The sequence below is a fragment of the Hyperoodon ampullatus genome (genome assembly GCF_949752795.1).
Source record: "Hyperoodon ampullatus genome assembly, chromosome: 1".
Lineage (NCBI taxonomy): Eukaryota > Metazoa > Chordata > Mammalia > Artiodactyla > Ziphiidae > Hyperoodon > Hyperoodon ampullatus.
Window position 1 is genome coordinate 121,753,732 of NC_136914.1, and position 21,680 is coordinate 121,775,411.

Here is a 21,680-nt window from a genome sequence, read left to right on the forward strand (position 1 = left end):
CTGGGGCTTCCCTGGTGGTGCAGTGGTTGAGAGTCTGCCTGCTAATTCATGGGACACGGGTTCGAGCCCTGGTCTGGGAAGATCCCACATGCCGCGGAGCAACTGGGCCCATGAGCCACAACTGCTGAACCTGCGCGTCTGGAGCCTGTGCTCCGCAGCAAGAGAGGCCGAAATGGTGAGAGGCCTGCGCACCGTGATGAGGAGTGGCCCCCACTCGCCGCAACTACAGAAAGCCCTCGCACAGAAGCGAAGACCCAACACAGCCCCAAATAAATAAATTTATAAAAAACAAAACAAAACAAAACAAACAGTCCTGTCTTCGAGCCTGCCTCGTTTACTTGGTAATTCATCTTCAGGCCCACCTGCATCCTGGGGTGCAGTCACAGATATCGATTCCACTTTTAAAGGATTTCTTAGGGATACCTTAGAAGACGTCACCCTCCTTTGAGAACTAGAAGAGACCGAGCTTTTAGTGGTGTCACCAACCGTGGGGCTTTTCGTCGGAAACCCACTCACGCTTCCGAAAGCCTTATGCTTGGAGACCGACACTCCCGAGAAGTAGCTGCTTAAAACACCTTGGTGACTGGAACTGAGAGCAGCAGAGACTAGGGAAGTTTTCCCACTTGAGCCATTCTGAACAGATGTCACCTCACGTTTTGAATTGGGTCTTAAGGCATTTGCTGAATGGTCCTGATTTAAAAGATCCTGGGTTTTAACAGCATGTGAGGTGATACATTTCCCAGATGAAGGCGAATTGCTGGCTCCCCCTAGAACATACTCTTTCCCACTGAAAGGGATTAACTGTGTCTCCCCTCTGTTCGGTTTACCTGCAAAAGAAGCAAATAAGATTCTTCCTTGGCTCAAAATCAATACCATAACAAACATTAAGCTATGGATAGCTTTTCCAAATGAGGAAATACTACTTCTGTTCTGCATTAGAGCTACGTTGTAATTATCTACTAATGGGAGACAGACAATCCTCAGCAGTCAGAAAGCTGTGGTACTGAGAAAACATAAAGGACAAAAACACCCTCTCATATTTAGATAAGCAGTTCTATCACGCAAACATCAACAGCAAAGTAACTTTTACCTTGAAAATTGCTTTTAGTATTCTTAAGTGTCATTCCAGAAAGGGAAAATCTGCTACCGCATTCTTATCTTCCCAACTCACAAAATTGAGGGCATAATCTCTCCACGTAAATTCTTCTATAGCTTCTCAATTTAACTAATAAACACTTCAGATATGACAAATACAGCATATGTCTGAGAGTCCTCATCACATCCAATCCACAACTTCCCAAGGGAAGAAGCATTAACTTTAGTAACCTTGTTACCCCTTCAAAAGGCAGTTACTCTAGGGGCTTCCCTGGCGGTCCAGTGGTTAAGACTTTGCCTTCCAATGCAAGGGGTGCAGGTTTGATCCCTGGTCAGGGAGCTAATATCCCACATGCCTCCTGGCCAAAAAACCAAAACATATAACAGAAACAATACTGTAACAAATTCAATAAAGACTTTAAAAAAAAAGTGAGATTATAGAGCTAAAAAAAATTAAAAAAAAAAAGGCAGTAACTGAACTGCACAGGAAAGGGGTAAATCCTGAAGGTGAAGCACTAGCGTAATACATGTCATATCCTTTTCCCATTCTCCCAATGAAAATACGTACATCAACAGAAGTCACTTGGATAGACTCCAACTGATAGGAAGGGGTGTAGCTAGGACTTACGTTCCGGGCATTGTTATCTGAATTACTGTTTTCATTTTGACAATCTTTTTGCCTTCTGTTTCTATCCTAATGACCCAGTGAGTCAGGATAGGGAAAGGGACTTTACCCTCAAATTTTAACAGTGGAAACTACTTCTACTTTTACTCACATCTATATACAGCAGAGGATATTTTTCTACCATCATTTCATGGACAATGGGATTTTTTTTTTTCCCTTAAGTCCGCACTTGAAAATGTCTACACTAGAAACAATCCTTAAGCTTATCTAATGCCAGTTCTCTGATGGACAGTACTGTCTTTGCGTTACAGCCACAGCCGTGGAAAAGCTGGAAGAATATAAGCAGAGTTACCTTTATTCTCTGCTTCTGATACTGGCTGCTTTCCTAGTTTTGTTTTTCCTTCGCGTTTTTTTGAGTAGCTCTCTGGTTCCTTGATTTTTATGTAGGTGCCTCCACAGGTTTTCTGGTGCTCAGCCCACCAGTAATCACGAGCAGAGGGTGCCCTGTTGGTGGCGCGTAACACGTAGCCGTAATATGGCTGCTTGTGCTGACACGGCCCATTGCAGCGCCACCAGTGTTGCCGGTACTCATTCACCTCCTCGTAGAAAGTATGGTGCTCCTGGGTCGAGACAAAGTTGTCAGCATTAAGTAGGCAGGTTAACAAGTGTAAGAAAATATATAAGCAATATATAAGCAGCCCCCTGCCCCCTTTTTTAACTTTCCAGTTTCCCAGAGCTTTCTGAAGCTGTGTTTTGGGAAAGACAGTAACGATATTTAGCTTCTCTTCAAAAGTTCATTTTAATGGGAAACAGCAGCACTTAATTTAGTGCTTCATAAACTGTGTAAAGATAGAAAAAGGTGAGACTAGAAGAGAAGAAAATTAAAAAAACCAAAAAGCTTCTATAAATGCTAAAAGTTTTAGAAACCCTATTTCTAAACGATGAAAAACTAGGATAAAGACAAGATTTTATATAATGCTGTAGTAAATAAGAATTGTTCCCACTGCCAAGCTGAAATCTTCCCCTGTAAGTAACCAAAGGGTCCTGAGGACTGTTTCCTGTAAATGCTGGACCCAAACAGAAGCCCCAGGTCTCATGAAGCGTCTGTCAAACCCGCCCTGCACATGTGCCCGGCTCCGCCCACTTCTTCCTAATAAGCGTTCGGGCTGTCATTTTATCTGACTATAGGTGAAAAGCTCTCCAGGACTTGAATGTCCTCAGCCTGTACCCCTAGTGGCTATTACCGGCCTGGCACAGGGAAGGTGCTCAGTGTTTGCCGACTGAGTGAAAAGCTTCATTGCGTCAAATAAAATTCTCTGTAAATGTGCTTTTCAGTCCTTCAACAGGATCCGTGTGTTTCACCCTCTAGATGAAATCTTACTTAGAACCTAAGCAGGAGACAGACAGGACGGCTAGCCCTCCCACCTCGGCAGTACTGAGGATGGCAGGCAGGGCACCATTTGAAATTGATACTCCCGAATGCCTGAGCACCTTTTCCTCCTGTCCTCTCAGTGAAACATTACTATTTATATAAGATAAGGAGCAACAGCATATGAGTTTTGTTTTGTTTGTTTAAACCAAGGCATTTAACTCTTTAGTAAAGTCCCCTTGTGGGAAAGAATGCTAAGCTTTCTAGAACTCTACAGATAAATAGTTTCATAATCACCATCTCTCCATTATAAGCAAACAAACTCTATTATTTGGCAAGCACGCAAACAACGCAAATTATAGTAGGTGCACAAGAGACTGGAGAACAGAGGGTCTGGGAGCGAGGAGGGCTGTAAGACCTGCCCGCTCTCTCATGTTGAGAACACCCCGCTTAACAATTCAGCGGCAAAGACCACAGCGAACTGGATCTGTTTTGCTTCCAACTTCTGTAATTCCTATAACCTGGGGATGTAACTTTTTAACAATGTAGTCACTAAAATAAAATTGTTCTCAAAGTGGATGCCCTGTGGAGTGTGCTATAACATGATGTAACCCGTGAAAGCAAGGGGTGTCCACTTGATAAAACCTCCTAGATGAAAACACACAGACATCCAAGGTAAAAGGGCATATCCTCTTCCAACTGAACAGGAGGTATACTAGGATTCTGCTTAAAGTGTGAATTCTGATGAAGAAACTCAAAGTCTTTTACACTAGCAACTCCTAATTCTTTTGCTAATCTGGATTTTATGTGACTGTGTTAATGCAAGCCACTTCCCTGATGTTGAAGGAACTCTGTCCAGTAATTAAATGAGCTCTCGGGCTTCCCTCGTTGCGCAGTGGTTGAGAGTCCGCGTGATGATGCAGGCGACGCGGGTTCGTGCCCCGGTCCGGGAATATCCCACATGCCGCGGAGCGGCTGGGCCCGTGAGCCATGGCCGCTGAGCCTGCGCGTCCGGAGCCTGTGCTCCGCAACGGGAGAGGCCACAACAGTGAGAGGCCCGCGTACAGAAAAAAAAAAAAAAAAAAAAAAAATGAGCTCTCTAGAAAATTAAACTGACGGCTAGAAAATAATACACGGAGGGAGAGCACTTCTCGCTTTCCATCACACTGGCCTTTATCGCTTTTGGGGGGGGGTACGCGGGCCTCTCACTGCTGTGGCCTCTCCCGCTGCCGAGCACACGCTCCGGACGCGCAGGCTCAGCGGCATGTGGGATCTTCCCGGACCGGGGCACGAACCCGTGTCCCCTGAATCGGCAGGCGGACTCTCAACCACTGCGCCACCAGGGAAGCCCCTTTATTGCCTTTTAAAGGAAGGAAATATCTAAACACACCGAGGCATTTAATCTTTGTAGGAATTAATATTTCTGTTTGGTTCCATTCAATTCCATATTTGCTAAGCGCCTGCAGAGGCACTGCATTACACATCTCATGCAGAGGTATGTAAAGATAGGCAAGAGCCACCCCGTGAGAGGTATGAAAGCAGAATAAAATAGTGTAAAAGGTTCAATATCTGCTGAGCAGGTTCTGAGGAGGGAGAAGTTGTATCTCACTGTAAAGATGGAGATCATCTTGACAGAAAATAGGAGAAGTGGCATATTTTAGGAAGAGGGTATATGAGGACAGGCACGGAGGTGCAAAGTCCAGTTAGAAACGTTAAGACATAAGCAGGGGGGTTGCAGAAGGTAAGAGAAAGGGAAGAGCAAGGTTATATGAAAAAATGAATCAGTAGTAACAAAAACAACTAATATTTAATGAGTACTCAAACTGTGCTAAAACGTTTTGCACGTACTTCCTCTAAGCCTCACAGGACCCAACAAGTAGGTGCTGTCATTACCCTCCTTTCACGTGAGTAAACTGAAGCGTAGAAGAAATCAGCGGGTGCCACAGTGAATCAGTGGCGCCAGCGTCTGGACGCAAGCAACCTGACTCCTCCTGCTTTTTTGACCCCAGGCTCTGCCACCTCCTACAATATCATGCAGAAATACGAATCAAAGACTTCTGATGAAGGGAATGACATATGAAATGGTAGCAGAATATGGGACTGGAGAAGGACACGACAATGAGGCAACAAAATTAGGAGCGGACTGTAGTAGTCCAGAAGAGAAGTATGCAGGCCTGCAGTAACCCTGTGCAACATGCTGCCCTAGTTGTGGCTGGAGGCACCAGGGTACCGCTGGAGTGGCCGCCCTTCGCCTACGTGGTCCTCGACAAGCCAGGCCGCTTCTCTGGGCCGTTCACCTGCTGTGGAAAATCCTCAAACATAGCATTCGTTTCTACCCAGTTCTCTATTTTCAGGAAGTACTGAATAAATAACTACTGAAGATCATAAATGTGTGTGGCTTTATATACCGTTATATTGGCTCCCGTCAGGCGATTGATGCGATGCATATGTTTACAAAACTCCGGACCGTGCCCGTCCCGATCTTTATCGTTATTCGTGACAAATAAATAGGCATGTATCATTTCATGCAAGAGGGTCTGAAACAGAGAACAGTCAAATTAATTTGTTACGGTGCTTTTGAAAATAAAAATGCATTTTCTTACTCTACCTGGGGTCTTAACCTTCTTTGGATCACAGGCTCCGTTCAGATACTGAACAAAGTCATGAACGATCTTTCTAGAAAACTTACATAAGCACTCATTCACAAAACTTTGCCTCTATAATATCCAAAGCTCTGTAGGTCCCAGGCTAAGAACTCCTGTTCCAAGAAAGACTTTTTAATTGTTAATCAAAATCCAGTAGAAAAGACTGACAAATTCAACTATATGAAAATTAAAAAATTCTGTATGGGGAAAAAATTTTATAAGTAAGCGAAAAAAGAAACTCAGAAAAATATATGTGCAACCATCTCACAGCCTATTAATTCCTAAAATATAAAGAACTCCTAAAAGTCCACAGGGAAATGACCAACAATCCAATTTTAAAATAGGCAAATGTCACGGACAGGTCAGAGAAAATGAAACACATATGATCCATAAACATGTGAAAAACGTTCAACGTCATTTATAAAAACAGAAATGCAAATTAATACATTAGTATACCACTTCTTGCTTATCAAGATTGGTTAAAACTCCTAAAGTTTGACACCATTAGTAAAGCTAAGGGAAAATAAGCACTCCCATGTATCACTGGTAGGAGTGCAAAATGGTACAAATTCTCCTCTCCCTGGGGAGGAGAATTTGATAACATCTAACAAAATTACAAATCCATTTATCGTTGAACTCAGCAATACCCAGACTAAAATGAAAGGCTGTACATATGAGGTATTTTCTCGGTGGCACTGCTTACAAAAGCAGAAGAGTGAGAACAGTGCTTAGCAATAGGGGCCTTGTTGAAAGAACAGCCACATAATGAATTCCATGCAGCCATAAAAAAGAAAGAAAAATTTCTCTGTGAAATGATTTGGAGGAGGCTACAGACTGTATCATTTTAATGAAAAAAGGCAAAGTACAGAAGAGTATACACAGAATTTTGTATAAGAAGTATGCTGGGCTTCCCTGGTGGCGCAGTGGTTGAGAATCTGCCTGCTAATGCAGGGGATACGGGTTCGAGCCCTGGTCTGGGAGGATCCCACATGCCACGGAGCAACTAGGCCCGTGAGCCACAACTACTGAGCCTGCGCGTCTAAAGCTTGTGCTCCACAACGAGAGAGGCCGTGATAGTGAGAGGCCCGCGCACCGCGATGAAGAGTGGCCCCCGCTTGCCACAATTAGAGAAAGCCCTTACACAGAAATGAAGACCCAACACAGCAAAAATAAATAAATTAATTAATAAATTCCTACACCCAACATCTTAAAAAAAAAAAAAAAAAGAAGTATGCTATGTGGTGGGGAGGGGATAAGAGTGGATATAAATATTGGCAAAACAGAACAACGATAGAAAAAAGAAACTAATAACAGTATCCTTTAGTAGGGAGAGAGTTCAGAATAGAGGGATGGGGGAGATCAAGATTTCTTTGTGTACAGCTCTCTATAGTTTTGGGATTCTGAATCATGTAAAAATTTAAAACAAGCAGTAAAACCTGCTCATTCCACACCAAGGATGCAGTAGTTTAGGTGCAAAGTTAACAAAAGCACTTAGGGCTGCTATTTCATACTTTAGTCTAAAAAAAAGTGAATACAAAAAGTGAAAATCATAAATGTCTTTAAAAGCATACCTTTTTCATAATCCTCCATAGTTTTGTGAAAAAAAGAATTTCCATCAGAAGAACTAGACTGGCATTAATGAATTTTAGTCTTACAAAATTATGCTGAACAGCAAAATGGGAGAATCAAACATTTTAACTTGGTTATTATGAAACCATCCCTTTTAAAATTATCAACTCTATCTCTTCAAGAAAATGCCACCCTATTGAGACTTAGAGTCAAAGGCCATTCTACATTTCAGACGTCTCTCAACATTCTAAAATAATGATAACTATTCTCAGAAAGGAGACACTACTTAGGTTTCTGATTTTTGGTCCAATTTAAACACATCTCGAAAATGGGACATGGCATTATACTGAACACTTCTATTTTTATATATCTACCATTTTCCACATTTAGGCTCTACACAACATGTAGAGCCTAAAATACCAAATACTTCTATTTCCCACCACTGTTCTATATCTGGCCCAAAACAACTACTTCTGGTCCTAAACATGCCGTAAGTTTAGTGGCCTCGCTTTTGTTCACAGCACTCCCATTCCTTCTGCCAAGACAGTCTCCTCTACTATGTGTACATGTGAGAATCCAATCTGTCCTGTCAGGCTCACCCCCATGTTTTAGTTTGCAGTAGTAACAGTTTTAAGGGGACAGGACAAGAGCTTTAGGGCCAGGGAAACCAGAGCCTAAAGCAAGGATCTGGTATTCATTATCCACGTGACCCTGGACAAGTTACAACTTGCTCCTCACCCTTTAAATGGAGATATCCTAATCTTGCAGGGCTGTGGTAAAGGCAAACACTAGAATAACCAGGTTAGTCCAGCACACAGTAGGCGTGGTGATGTTACTAGTAATAAAATCCACATCTCTGAAGCTTTTCTTGACCTCCTCAACCAGTTTAAGTCTTTTCCTTTTCTGAATCCTACTGATTGTAATTTAGGCAGCTACTTTCAATACGGGCCAGAGTCCCCCTATTCTTCCTCTGTCCACCTTCCTGATCTGATGTTAGAACTTTCTGCCAACAGCAAATGCTCACTTGAAGCATTAGCACCTATTTCCCATTTTCTTCTTGCCCATTACCTTAAAAAGAAAAAAAACTGTCCACGTGTTAATTTAATCATTTATGCAACAAATATTCATTAAGCAGTTTTCAGTTAGGGCTGTTCCAACTAGGGCTCCTGGTAAGATTGATCTGGTTAATCATATTGTTCAACTTTTTTTTTTTTTAATTTTTACTATGTTTTTTTTTCTGCTTATTCATTTAATTACCAATGGAGTTGTGTTAACATCTGCAACTATGACTGTGGATTATTTCTCTTTTTGTTTCTGCTAATTGATGCTTCATGTCGTTTAAAGCTATGCTATTACTTTTAGGGTCATTATGTGTTTTTATTTAATAGATTATTCTATCATTATAAAATGTCTCCCTTTTTTCTCGTAAAACTCCCCCCCTTAAAATCTTTCAACTAATACCAATAAAGCCATAACAGCTTTCTGTTGTCTAGTATTTGGATGATATATGCTTTTTCTCATCCTTTTATATTTAACATGTGTCTTTATTTTAAGCATGTCTGTTAATCTAGGAGGTCGTTTCATGTTTTTAACTGGAGTGTTTAGTCCATGTACATTTAACATAGTAACTGCTGTTTTTATGTGCACCTTTCTCTTTGTTTGATCTGGGCTTTGTTCCTTTATTCCTTTCTTTCTTATTAATTGAGTTATTTCTGTTGTACCATTTTACATTTAGTGGCTACTTACCTTTTTAAAACTGTGGTAAAAAAAAAAGTAACATAAAATTTACCACCTTAACCATTTTAAGTGTACGGTTCAGTAGTGCTAAGTACATTCCCGTTGTTGTGAAACCCATTACCTTTTATTATCCTTAAAAACATATTTCCAAGCATGTTTTAACTTATTTCCCATCCAACCTCTACCACCTATGCCCTCTAGTGCATACGTTGCAGGTGATATAATTGGGGCAAGACCACTCACACTGGCTGCTGTATCTTGGGGATCTTCAGGCAACTATTCGACTCCACTAAACATACTCTGACAGCTCCCACGGCTCCGTTTTGCTAGCAGGAGTGACCACTAGCTCTAGATACGCAGTGTGCCCTCACGCTGCTTTGTTCTGCCAGCTCAGCTACACGTCCTGGGAGGACACCATGGCGGCTGAACACAGGAGAATCTGTGTGTCTCAATACAAAGATCTGGATCCTAAGTTTTTCTCTGCTTCTAAACCAACCACTTTGCCTCTCTGAACCTTGATTATCTCTTTTGTAAAAATGAGAACACACCCTGAACATAATCAGGATACCGGTAAAGATCAAATTGGGTGACGTACCTGAAAGCCTCTATCTTCGAAACACGATAAGAATATAAGGTAATCACTATTATTTGCCCCACAATAAAAGTTCTCAGTGAGGGAAAACGGGTTTTTTCTTCTTCACGTGCACAAGTTAATTTACAGCAGTCTAAACCGGTAACAAGCGTTTCTAAATTACTGAGCTAAGCATCGGGTTCACGCAAAGAATACCTCCACAAGATCCTTTCTTGGTCTCAACTTTAAGAGGGGTTCACTGAGTCGGATGGAACACATTCCGCCCCTGCCTTCGTAAGTGCATATCCCAGCGCTCCTGGAAAACAACCACCACAAAAAGGTCGCTTAGCAAAGATACGCGAAAGGGAAGCGGACGGGAAAGGGCAACCGCCGATTCCTTCTCGCACGGTCCAGACTGAGTGGGCTCTGGGGCGGGCTCTCTTTCGAGAGCGCACGCGCAGCCGCTCGGCGGGGCGGTCCCTGCCTTTCGCGCCAGTTAGGGAGGCAGGCGAGCAGCAGGGACTCCCCGAACCCCAGCCGGGCCGTAAGAGCTCCAAGAAGGTCGTCCCGTTCTGCCGCTCCCTGCCTCCTCCCTACACGCCACCGTCGGTCCGTCGTCGGTGGCCGTGACGGCCAAGTCTCCAGCAGCCTGTGTCCAGAAGTATCGAGGAAACCCACATACGCGGCAGCAGGGCACTAGAAACAGACAAACGTCTCACACCTTCATGTCTTACTTCAGGGCGCTTCGCCTCCATCCAAGAGCAAGCGCGGTGGCCTCGAACCGCACTGTCAACTTCCCAACTCCGTTCGTATGCAGGAGCAGGTTACCTGGAGCCGCTTTTCCCGGGCTCGGCGTGCCGAAAGGGCTGCTTTGAGGCGCCCCCCCCCGCCCCCCCCGAAGATCCCCTGGACCCAGAAGTAGGGAAACGCCAGCCCCTTAGCCACCCTGACCCGCGAGCTCACGGCCCAGCGGCGGTACCCGCCGAGCCCGGCAGGGACTACACGCGTCCCGGGGAAGAAAGCAAGTCGCGGCCCCGGCCTCCTTTCTCAGGCGCAGCTTTCGGCTGCTTCTCCCGCCTGGGTCCCAAAGCGCTCCCGTAAGCCCTATCAGAAAAGGGTCAACTCATCGTCCTAACGCCAAGGAACGTCCCCTTACAAGACAAACCGCCGCGGGGTGGGCCACAGGGCTCCCCTGACGCTATCTGGGCGGGACAGAGAAGGGCAGGGAAGGGACACAGGACCGAGGGGCCGCCTGCCCCCAGCTCCAGAGCGCGGGCTGAGGCCGCCGGCGCCTCCCGCCCCCGGCCGGCTCGGGACTCACAGCGTCATTCGCGTGCTCCACTTCACCTCGACCGCCCCCAGAAGGCCCCAGAAGAAACGGTCGTTGAACTGCACAAACAGGGCCTGCAAATCGGGGGTGGGGTCCAGCAGCTCCCAGGCCGCGTCCACCAGAGACAGGGGCTCCTGGGCCGGATCGCGCTCCGAGACCTGCAAGTTCCACTCCTCCTGAAGCCGCAGCGCCAAAGCCAGGTCCTCATCCGTGGCTGCCGAGGTCCAGGCCGGGGGACTCCACGTCCCGGAGCCTCGGACGGCCGCCGGGTCGAGCTCCTCCTAGGAGATACCGGCCCGCGGGTCAGCCCGCCGATTTCGCGAGACTCAGGCAAACTGCCTCGAAAACGGAACTTGTCCCAGACGCCAAAAAAAAAAAAAAAGAACTCACCATGACAGCACCTCCCAGTGGGCTCCCGGAGGCAGGTTTCAGAAACCTGGTCCCGCCTTCACGGTTCGCAAGTCAAGTCAACCTTCAACGTTACGCTCGATTGTGACGCAGTACCTACGTCTCTCTGCCCCGCCCTCCACTGGCTTCCGCAGTAGCTTCTCCGGCGCATGCGCCCTAGGCCGCTGGCGCTGCTGCGCAGGCGGCGCGCCTGCGCCCGGCCTCTTGCGTAGGCGCAGTGCCTGAAGTTCATACCCGGGCGCATGCGTACTCGCCTCTCTTCCAGCCTACTTCCGCAGCCCTTCAGTTGGACCCGGCTTGGGTGGGCCTCAACAGCAGCGGCACCGGCGACGGCGATAGTGACAGGGACTGCGTGAGTCCCGGACGGAAATGGCGATGGCGATGTCAGACAGCGGGGCGAGCCGCCTGCGGCGGCAGCTGGAGTCGGGAGGCTTTGAGGCACGGCTGTACGTGAAGCAGCTCTCGCAGCAGTCGGACGGAGACCGAGACCTGCAGGAGCACCGGCAGCGCATCCAGGCGCTGGCGGAGGAGACGGCGCAGAACCTGAAGCGCAACGTCTACCAGAACTACCGGCAGTTCATAGAGACGGCCCGCGAGATCTCCTACCTGGAGAGCGAGATGTATCAGCTCAGCCACCTGCTGACCGAGCAGAAGAGCAGCCTGGAGAGCATCCCGCTTACCCTGCTGCCGGCTGCCGCCGCCGCCGCCGCGGGGGCCGCCGCCGCCTCCTCCGGAGGGGAGGAGGGGGGAGGCGGCGCGGGGGGCCGCGACCACCTCCGGGGCCAGGCTGGCTTTTTCCCCAGCCCCGGGGGCGCCTCCCGCGACAGCTCTGGGCCAGGCGAGGAAGGAAAGCAGCGCACTCTCACCACCCTGCTTGAGAAGGTGGAAGGTTGCAGGCACCTGCTGGAGACGCCGGGACAGTACCTGGTGTACAACGGGGACCTGGTGGAATACGAGGCGGACCACATGGCCCAGCTGCAGCGGGTGCACGGCTTTCTCATGAACGACTGTTTGCTGGTGGCCACCTGGCTGCCACAGCGGCGGGGGATGTATCGCTACAACGCCCTCTATCCCCTGGATGGTTTGGCCGTGGTCAATGTCAAGGACAACCCGCCCATGAAGGACATGTTCAAGCTGCTCATGTTTCCCGAGAGCCGTATTTTTCAAGCGGAAAACGCAAAAATCAAACGAGAGTGGCTGGAAGTGCTGGAGGAAACCAAGAGGGCCCTCAGTGAAAAAAGACGCAGGGGGCAGGAGGAGGCAGCTGCCCCTCGAGGGCCACCGCAGGTGACTTCCAAGGCTGGCAACCCATTTGAGGACGAAGACGACGGCGAACCAGCTGTTCCCGAGGCAGAAGAAGAGAAGGTGGACCTCTCAGTGGAATGGATCCAGGAATTGCCTGAAGACCTGGATGTCTGTATTGCCCAGAGGGACTTTGAAGGGGCCGTCGACCTGCTGGATAAATTGAACCGTTACCTGGAAGATAAGCCCAGCCCACCTCCTGTAAAAGAACTAAGGGCCAGAGTGGACGAGCGTGTCCGCCAGCTCACTGAGGTGCTAGTGTTTGAACTCTCCCCGGATCGGTCCCTGAGAGGTGGTCCCAAGGCTACCCGCCGGGCGGTTTCTCAGCTAATCCGGCTTGGCCAGTGCACGAAGGCTTGTGAGCTGTTTTTGAGAAACAGGGCAGCAGCTGTGCATACTGCAATACGCCAGCTTCGCATTGAAGGTGCCACTTTACTCTACATTCATAAGCTCTGCCACGTCTTCTTTACCAGCCTTCTGGAGACCGCCAGGGAATTTGAGACGGACTTTGCGGGCACTGACAGTGGCTGCTACTCTGCCTTTGTGGTCTGGGCGAGGTCAGCCTTGGGCATGTTTGTGGATGCTTTTAGCAAGCAGGTGTTTGATAGTAAGGAGAGCCTCTCCACAGCGGCTGAGTGTGTAAAAGTGGCAAAGGAGCACTGTCAGCAGCTGGGCGACATCGGACTAGACCTCACCTTCATCATCCATGCCCTCCTCGTGAAAGACATACAAGGGGCCTTGCACAGTTACAAAGAAATCATCATCGAAGCCACTAAGCATCGCAACTCTGAGGAAATGTGGAGGAGGATGAACTTGATGACTCCAGAGGCCCTGGGGAAACTCAAAGAGGAGATGAAGAGCTGTGGAGTGGGTAACTTCGAGCAGTACACGGGGGATGACTGCTGGGTGAATCTGAGTTACACGGTGGTTGCTTTCACCAAACAGACCATGGGCTTCTTGGAAGAGGCACTGAAGCTGTATTTCCCGGAGCTGCACATGGTGCTTTTGGAGAGCCTGGTGGAAATCATTTTGGTTGCTGTTCAGCACGTGGATTACAGTCTTCGGTGTGAGCAAGATCCAGAGAAGAAGGCTTTTATCAGACAGAATGCATCCTTTCTGTATGAAACGGTCCTCCCCGTGGTGGAGAAAAGGTTTGAGGAGGGTGTGGGGAAACCCGCCAAGCAACTCCAGGACCTGAGAAATGCATCGAGACTGATTCGTGTGAATCCCGAAAGTACAACGTCAGTGGTCTGATACCTGGACCTGTTTATGTGTATCCGTGTATATTGCTTATGGATTATTTATATTAAGTTGCAGTAGCATATTCTTTATAGTCTCAAACATGTCTTAAAAATAAAAGATGTCTTCTCGGATAGAAGTGCAAAATCAAAAGGAGAAAGAAAAAAAATGTTAAGGCCATATGACAGAAACATTGGAATTATTAAAATATATAATGTGCTTTCCTTTTAAATTATGCAGCTCTCTAATGTATATATCATCACACTATAGCATTTCAGCTTATCCTTTGACTCACGACACACTTTCTCACAGTGCAGATTATGCAGCGCTGATAAACAATTTCTGTAAATACAGAGTTTAAGTATGTTGTGAATGTCTCCCTGTTCACAAAAATGTTAGGTTTCTTAGGGTACTGTGCCATATAAAGCCCCCTGTGCCCTATACTTCCACACCTTAAAATGTGTCTGAACAATTTGGGGGAAAGAAAGGAGTTGAGGAAATTGGTTTTAGGGTAAACTTTGGTCAAAAGAATTCCTTCATGAAGGTAGCTAGTGTGTGGACTTGAGTACTCCAATCCTTATAGAGCACAAGAGGAAGCTGTCATAAACACAGTTCCAACGTAATTTAAATGGTTCATCATTTTTAGCTGCTAATTAGCAGCTTGATAACACTTGATTTGGGAGCATTTACTTGAAAATCTTAAGAACTATCATCAAATTTTTTTTTTACATATTTCTGAGTTGTCTGAAGTTCCCTTTTATCATATTAAAAAAAATAAAAAACAAGACACATTGAAGAACCTGACAGTGCTTTGGTGTGGTTTACACATAGTGGCTCAGACTTCATGCAAGTGGGAGAAAAGTTTTCAGATTTCAGGGTCTGGGTGGGTGGGAAATTAGGGAAAATCCTATGCAGACCCCACGGTGTTCTTAAGTATGACTGCTTTGAGCAGAAATTTGTTTTTGTTTTTTTGTGGCTAAGTGGATAGCTTTTTGTGGCTAAGGGTAAGTGTTTTTTCGTCTCACAGAAAAATGAGACAGTTTGCCCAAAGTAAGGGGGAAAAACCTTTGGTGACTCCTAAAATGCTCCAGGCTGCATTTTTCATGTTTTATTTTTAAATTTTATTTGTTTCTCAAACTGAATATAATGCTTACTTCAGATTGTTTAGTAAACAAACATAACTAAAGAAATTTGAGCTTCCCGAGGTTTCTAAACTTGCATCCATTGTATATTGATTATGTGGCCTTCCTCATACCTGGGGAGAAGCTGCTAAGACCCATTTTTCCCCTAACTTCTAGTTGTGATTCTTGTCCCTAAGTGTCATTTCTGATGCCGATGACGTCAAAAGGTCGTTTCTTTTATCTGAAGGAAAATAGTGGTATTAAGACTGTGGGAATTATGTAAAACCTAAAATAGCTTCTAATAGCAGGTTAGGGCTGTAAAGCTCCTTGACTTGATTACTCATATGCCAGACGAGCCTCTTATTTTATATTTAGCTATGCATATCTAAAAGGTTGAAAATTATCAAAGTTAAAGATTTTCTTTGACTTTTTTTTCACATAACTTTAGCATTTACTAGATAATAACCATAACTGGATATCTCAGTTGAACAAAAACAGTTATAATCTGCCTTTTTGTTTTTTAAGATCACTGGAAACTTGAATTTGATAAAAATTTTATGATTATTTTGTGCCACTTAAAGTTTCCAAAATTATATTGTATGAAACATGTATTGTGTCTATATTTGATGCTGGGCCCATGAAATGATACTTCTGAAATCAACACTTCTCTTACGGCATGAAGTGTTAAAAACCTCAGTGCATATGCTCTCAGATGCTATTTCAATGGTAGCCTTTTCACAGAACTGTCTGCTTTTTAAAACTGGAAGTACAGAATTTTCTTCTGTTAAAAGTTGTGTGTTCCTTAAAGTTGTAGCTGGAGGAATTAGGCTGTTGGTGAATCAGTTTGTGTGGGAAGTTGATTAAAGACCATCGATGTTGCAACGTGCCTTTGTGCCAGGACAGAGCAATTTCACTGCATTTCCTCCAAGTGGGGTCAGAGCTCTTCTCTCTAGTTCTCGTTCAGTAAGACACCAAAACAAGGTCTGAAAATGGAATGCGGTTAGAGATTGCCCAAAAATGTAGTACATATGGTATTATACCACTTAAGTGTTGATTGCCTTGTCTCGGTTGCTTTGAAGATAACACTCACTTGAGCTTGAAATCAGACTTGATGGAATTAATTAGTGTTGAAGAAAGATGCCCTGTGGAATTAAGTCTGTTTTTGATTAAAGCCTCATCTCACTTAAGTGCTGAAAACTCACTTATTTTTGTTTAGAACACTACCTATCGTTGTCATCAGCACTTGTACTTTGCAACTTGCTTTCCTGGGATTGGGAATTCGGGACTTGACGTGTAGTATAAAATCAGTATGTGTACATTTTGCTTATTGGTATGCTGTGATCTGAGGGAATCTGAAATGTTTTACCAAAATAAAGCTGAAAATTTTTATTACACTGAATAAAATTGATTGATATTACAATGTTATATTTATTTCTTTTCTTTAATGAGGATTTAATATTGTTATGTTCATGTTACTGAAATGTTTTAAAAGCCTAGTTTTCTAGTTTTTGTTTTTCTATATGAGGAGTAATAGGTAGAAAACTGTTAGCTTATTTAAGTAAGTGTTCTGCTACTATCAGAATTGTGAATTAAGTCAGATGGCAACTTTTTAGGATTCCCTTGAACGGGAGATTTCAGATGTACAAAATGTGAATTTACTCTAAAAACTGGGTGTTAGGGACTTCCCTGGCAGTCCAGTGGTTAAGACTCCATGCTTCCAGTGCGGGGGGGGGGGGGGGGGCGGGGCGTGGGTTTGATCCCTGGTCAAGGAACTGAGATCCCACATGCCACGGGGTGCAGCCAAAAATAAATAAGTAAAAATAAAAATATAAAAAGGGGGTTTCATACTATCTGCACATCTTTAAGTGAAAAAAATATAATGTGGTCTATATGACCTAGGAACTAGGATCATAAATGACAAGGATCTCCTTTTTTAAAAAAAATAATACGTGGATATTGTGGGAATTATCACGTATAATTGATTTAACAGTATTTAGGGAATGCTATGCCTCACATTGACTAAAACGCGGGTGGGAAGGACAAAATAACGTTAAGCATGCTTTCACTTAATATGCTTAAAAATTGGTGAAAATAGAGAATAAAAACTTGGAAAAAATAAATTAGCAAATTAAAGGCAAAACTATTGCAAATTAAATTCAGCAAAATTAATTAGTTTATCAATCAATAAATAAATAATTGCAAACCGTGTTGGGTGAAAAAAAAAACACAAGACCAAAAAACCTGCGTGTCGCAGTTTAAGTGCCATGGGAATGCTGAGAAGGAAGAGAGCAGTGTTATTCTGAGGAGTTTGGAAAGGCCTCGTGGAATTGTTGGCCTTGGAGCAGGTCCTGGAAGAGGGGACAAGATTTATGAGTGCAAGGAAGATGGGCGTGCAAGTGTGAGCAAAGACATGCAGCAGGAGTGCGTGTGTGCTTGGGACAGTCTTGTGAAGGAATGTCACTGTCACAGTGCCGTTGCAGATATGCTAGAGATTTGAGGAGAGGAACGCTGTGTCTGTAATGCACCCCTACTAAGGAAGCTTCCATCGTGCAGAGGGTAGGAGGTAAAAAGTCCACGTCATCCTGCCCGAGCCCCTGGTGACCCCCTCAGCATAGATGCCACTTGTAAGAGTTTCTCATACATCTTTTCCCCAGAAATTGGACTGTACAGCACCTACTGTTGACCCTCTTGCTCTTACTCGGGTGCCACCAGTTCAATATTTCTCAGAACTGCTCACGTCAGTACCTCACCGGGCTGGATTTTTCTGTGATTGAACAGCATTCAATCACAATGAATGGATCTGTCAGGATCGCGCACTTTCCAATTACTTTGCTGTCTTCAGGTTTTTTTCAGGATTGCCAAAAATCCTGAAAAAAGCTCTCTGTGCATGTATCTTTGCTTACCTGTGCGACTGTGTCTTAGGACACATTTCTAGAAATTGCTCGGCCAAACCATACATTTTAAATTTAGGTAAATGGGGCTTCCCTGATGGTGCAGTGGTTAAGAATCTGCCTGCCAATGCAGGGGACACGGGTTATGAGCCCTGGTCCAGGAAGACCCCACATGCCTCGGAGCAAATAATTTACATCTTTTAACTCAATTTTGAAGTGTTTTCACACACACACACACGCACACAAATTGGCATGCAACAGCTGTCCTAAGGTAAAACACAGTCACCTTAAAACCGTTGCAAGTATTTTCACCCAAGGTTGAAAAATTGTTTATCCTGAACGTGAAAACCTGTAACAAATTTAAATTAATTATATAAAACTCGTTACTTGTAGTTTTCCCCTTGCAAAGATCAAAAAAAAAAAAAGTCCAAATAACTAATATACATCAGTCACAACATGGTCCTGGATCATCCCCACACCAAAACTAGATGCTCCTTTAATTTTAAACCCATCATCAGAGACCAAGAGAACATCATTTCGTTTTATACAAAACAAAATTCACATGTGCCGAAAAAGAAAGAGCCAAAAAAACCAGAAACAAAAACCCTAGTACTGACAGTAATGCTCAGTACACTAATTAGTGGCCAAAATACCACTGATCAAAAATAAAATAGTGTGGGCTTCCCTGGTGGCACAGTGGTTGAGAGTCCGCCTGCCGATGCAGGGGATGTGGGTTCGTGCCCCGGTCCGGGAAGATCCCGCATGCCGCGGAGCGGCTGGGCCCGTGAGCCATGGCCGCTGAGCCTGCGCGTCCGGAGGCTGTGCTTAGCAATGGGAGAGGCCGCAACGGTGAGGGGACCGCGTACCGCAAAAAATAAAAATAAAAATAAATAAAATAAAATAGTGGCCGTATATCACTGCAAAGAAATCCAAGAGGCTTTTAACCCTTTGGCATCAGAAATCCAGATTTTTCCAATTATGTGAATGTATACCTCCTACGTGCCAAGAATAGAGAAAGTGTTATGTGCCGTCATAGAAAGAAAAAGAACTACCGTTCACTGCACCACCCAGAGAACTGGCTTTAACAGAGACTTCTTACAAGGTTAGGCAGAAACCAAAAAATAGTTATTAGCTCCTTGTGTCAACATTTTAAGTGGAGGTGATTGAGTTCTAAGGTTCAAAGTAAAACTTTAAAGGGGAAAAAGGTTAGGCTGGATAGAAAATATCAAGATTCAGATTGTTGTTTCTGGTGAGGACTCAACAAAATGAAACTTTAATGACTTGAACTGCAGGATAAGGGATCCCAAGAATGCAGTCATTTCTAGTAAAGTGCTATCAGTAAAGTACTATCCTGAACAAACTGCATTTTATGATGAAAACAAAAGGAAAGAAGATATAATAAGGACTATACACCTATATTCCACTCACAGTGTTTGAGTTCTGGAAGGACCTGTATAATGAAGGAAGAATTCAATTGTGAAATCATGCCAATCACATGTCAAATTTTCACTATAACTTTCCCAAAAAAGTGTTTTCCCCCAATATCTGTTAATCACAAAGAAACAGAAGCTGTGAATGTACAGTTCAGAAAATAAAAACGGAGAAACTAATGACATCATTATGACAAAGATGTTTGGTAAACAGTGAATTATGACTTTGGGATCATCAGGAAAAGGCTTTTTAAACAACCCTCTGGACTTCAAAAAATCTCTTCAGGTAGATTTGTCCCAGTGTCATAGCAACTAGAACAAGAACTTCAAAGAAGGACCAAAGGACCACTCTGCTGTTTGTGTTGTCATTGATTGCTCTGTGTATTCTCTCCCGAACTTCCATGTATTCCTGTTCATGCTTTACAGCCGTCATCGCCACTGTGAGCTCATTAATCATTTTGTCTAGCTTGTTCTGTTGAGCTTCTGTTTCCATGTCTTGTCCTTTTGGAGCCTCCCCAGTATCACTGTGAATACCACTTTGTCTTTGGGGTCATAGTGGACGTCCTATTGCTAAAACAAAACTTATTATGTTCCATCCATGTGAGCAGCAAATGTGTATTTCCCCACTGGACTCCCGGTCTCCTTTATAAATTCCTGTATTATCAGGCCCTGTAACCTCCACGTCGATGTCCAGGAAGCTGCCCTTGGCCACCTCCAAGATGAGGCCCATCTCGGTGCCCGAGGTGACCGGCTGGAAGAAGCACTCCTTGGCATGCCCGTCGATGCTGACGAAGTAGCCCGAGGCCATGGCCCGGAGGGCGGCTAGGAGCACCAGCAGTTCAGCGAGCGTCCTCATGGTGGGGCTGGGTCCGAAGCCAGGACCCAGGACCGGGACTGTGGCCTCCAGCGTATTCCGATTGTAATAAGATTTATTCATTTTTACTCATCTGTGAAAAAAACTTACCAAGCTTTGCTTGTAATTTTTATGAGTGAGATTCAGCAACCTTGTATTTCTTTTTTTTATCAAGCGCCCTACATCTGTCCTTTGCCATTCTTTTCTTAGATGATCTTTGTCTTATGATTTTGTAGTTTATAGTATATTTAGGAAATTAATTTTTCATGTGTACTAAGTGTTACAGATATTTTCCCCCTCGTTTGTCATTTATTCATTTATCTATTTATTTATTTTTGGAGTACAGTATATGTTAATCTGTTATGAAGCCAGACTTACCTGAGTTTTTTCTGTGTGATTCCTATGTTTTCAGTCAGACTTTGAAAGGCCTTACTCACTTTCGGATTCCAAAAACATTCATGCTTTTCTTCTAGCAATTTAGTATATTGTAGTATTTGAAATTTTGCTCCATCTGTAATTTGTTTTAAAGAATAATGTAAGAATCTCATTTTCCCACAACTATCAATAATTAGCAAATTGCTGCAGTAATTTTGAATCATCCTTCTTTTTTCCCCCCTTACTTGAAATGCCATTTTATTAATTTATTATAGTTGTACTAGATGTGTATCTGGGTACATTTTGGGCTCTATGTTCTGTTTCACTGGTATTTTGATTTCTGTGCCATTATCAACCTGTTTTAATTGTAGATTTGTAATTTAATAACTGGTAGGACTGGTCTCATTCTTCTGCTGTTTCACTTTTTTCCTAAGTATTCTTACATGTTTATTATTCAAATTGCATTTTGAATAAGTTAATGACATTTCTTACCATCCTCCAAAAGAGTTGGCATTTTGATTGAAATCATATTGAATGTAGACTAATTTAGGGAAATTTGACATCTTTATAATTTTGAATCTTCTTATTTATTTATGCAAGTGTACTTTCATATTTCAGCAGCATTTTCAAATTTTCTTCAGGTAGATCTTGCACGTTTCTTCTTCGTGAGTTTATTCCTCGGTACTTCATCTGTAATGCTTTTGTGAATGAAATCTTTAAGAGCTTTCCAGTATATAATCACATTACCCAAATAAGGATAATTTTGCCTCAAATTTTTATACATCTTATGGAGTTCTCTTAATATTCTATATTAAGTTGAACATCCAAAACTATGTTAATCATAGTTTTTGCTTGATATTAATATCAAGGAATTAGAAATTATACCAGATATGTATCTACTAGAAGTGTTTTTCCTGTTTTTTTTTTTTCCCTCAAAGCCTGATATTGGCTTTTGATCATTACGTTAAGGAAGTGATCATCTCTTCCAGTTAACTAAGAGTTGTGGTTTTAATTTTTTTAGGTCAGGAATGCATGTTGAATTATCAAATGAATCTCAGCATCTAGTGAGCTAATCATTATTTTTCTCCTCTGTCATATTAATTTGGTAAGTTTTTTTTTT

At 43.9% G+C, this 21,680-nt stretch overlaps 2 protein-coding genes and 1 pseudogene across 3 annotated transcripts; 1 reads left to right on the plus strand and 2 right to left on the minus strand.

Moving 5' to 3' along the window:
- Positions 1-516: 516 nt before the first annotated feature.
- LOC307057959 (DNA-dependent metalloprotease SPRTN-like) lies at positions 517-11,593 on the minus strand (the record flags this gene model as incomplete). The annotated part of the gene is made up of 6 exons (XM_079711248.1): positions 517-690; positions 2,073-2,340; positions 5,498-5,626; positions 9,828-9,927; positions 10,933-11,222; positions 11,450-11,593. The coding sequence occupies 6 exons, from the start codon at positions 11,591-11,593 to the stop codon at positions 650-652; spliced, it is 972 nt and encodes a 323-aa protein (XP_079567374.1). The 3' UTR covers positions 517-649.
- Positions 11,594-11,718: 125 nt separating this feature from the next.
- Positions 11,719-14,061, plus strand: EXOC8 (exocyst complex component 8; the record flags this gene model as incomplete). Its single annotated transcript, XM_079702299.1, has 1 exon — positions 11,719-14,061. The coding sequence occupies one exon, from the start codon at positions 11,719-11,721 to the stop codon at positions 13,903-13,905; it is 2,187 nt and encodes a 728-aa protein (XP_079558425.1). The 3' UTR covers positions 13,906-14,061.
- Positions 14,062-19,582: 5,521 nt separating this feature from the next.
- LOC307050525 (transmembrane emp24 domain-containing protein 2-like) lies at positions 19,583-20,188 on the minus strand (annotated as a pseudogene). The gene has a single exon. The product of its transcript is annotated as a transmembrane emp24 domain-containing protein 2-like (transcript).
- Positions 20,189-21,680: the final 1,492 nt, after the last annotated feature.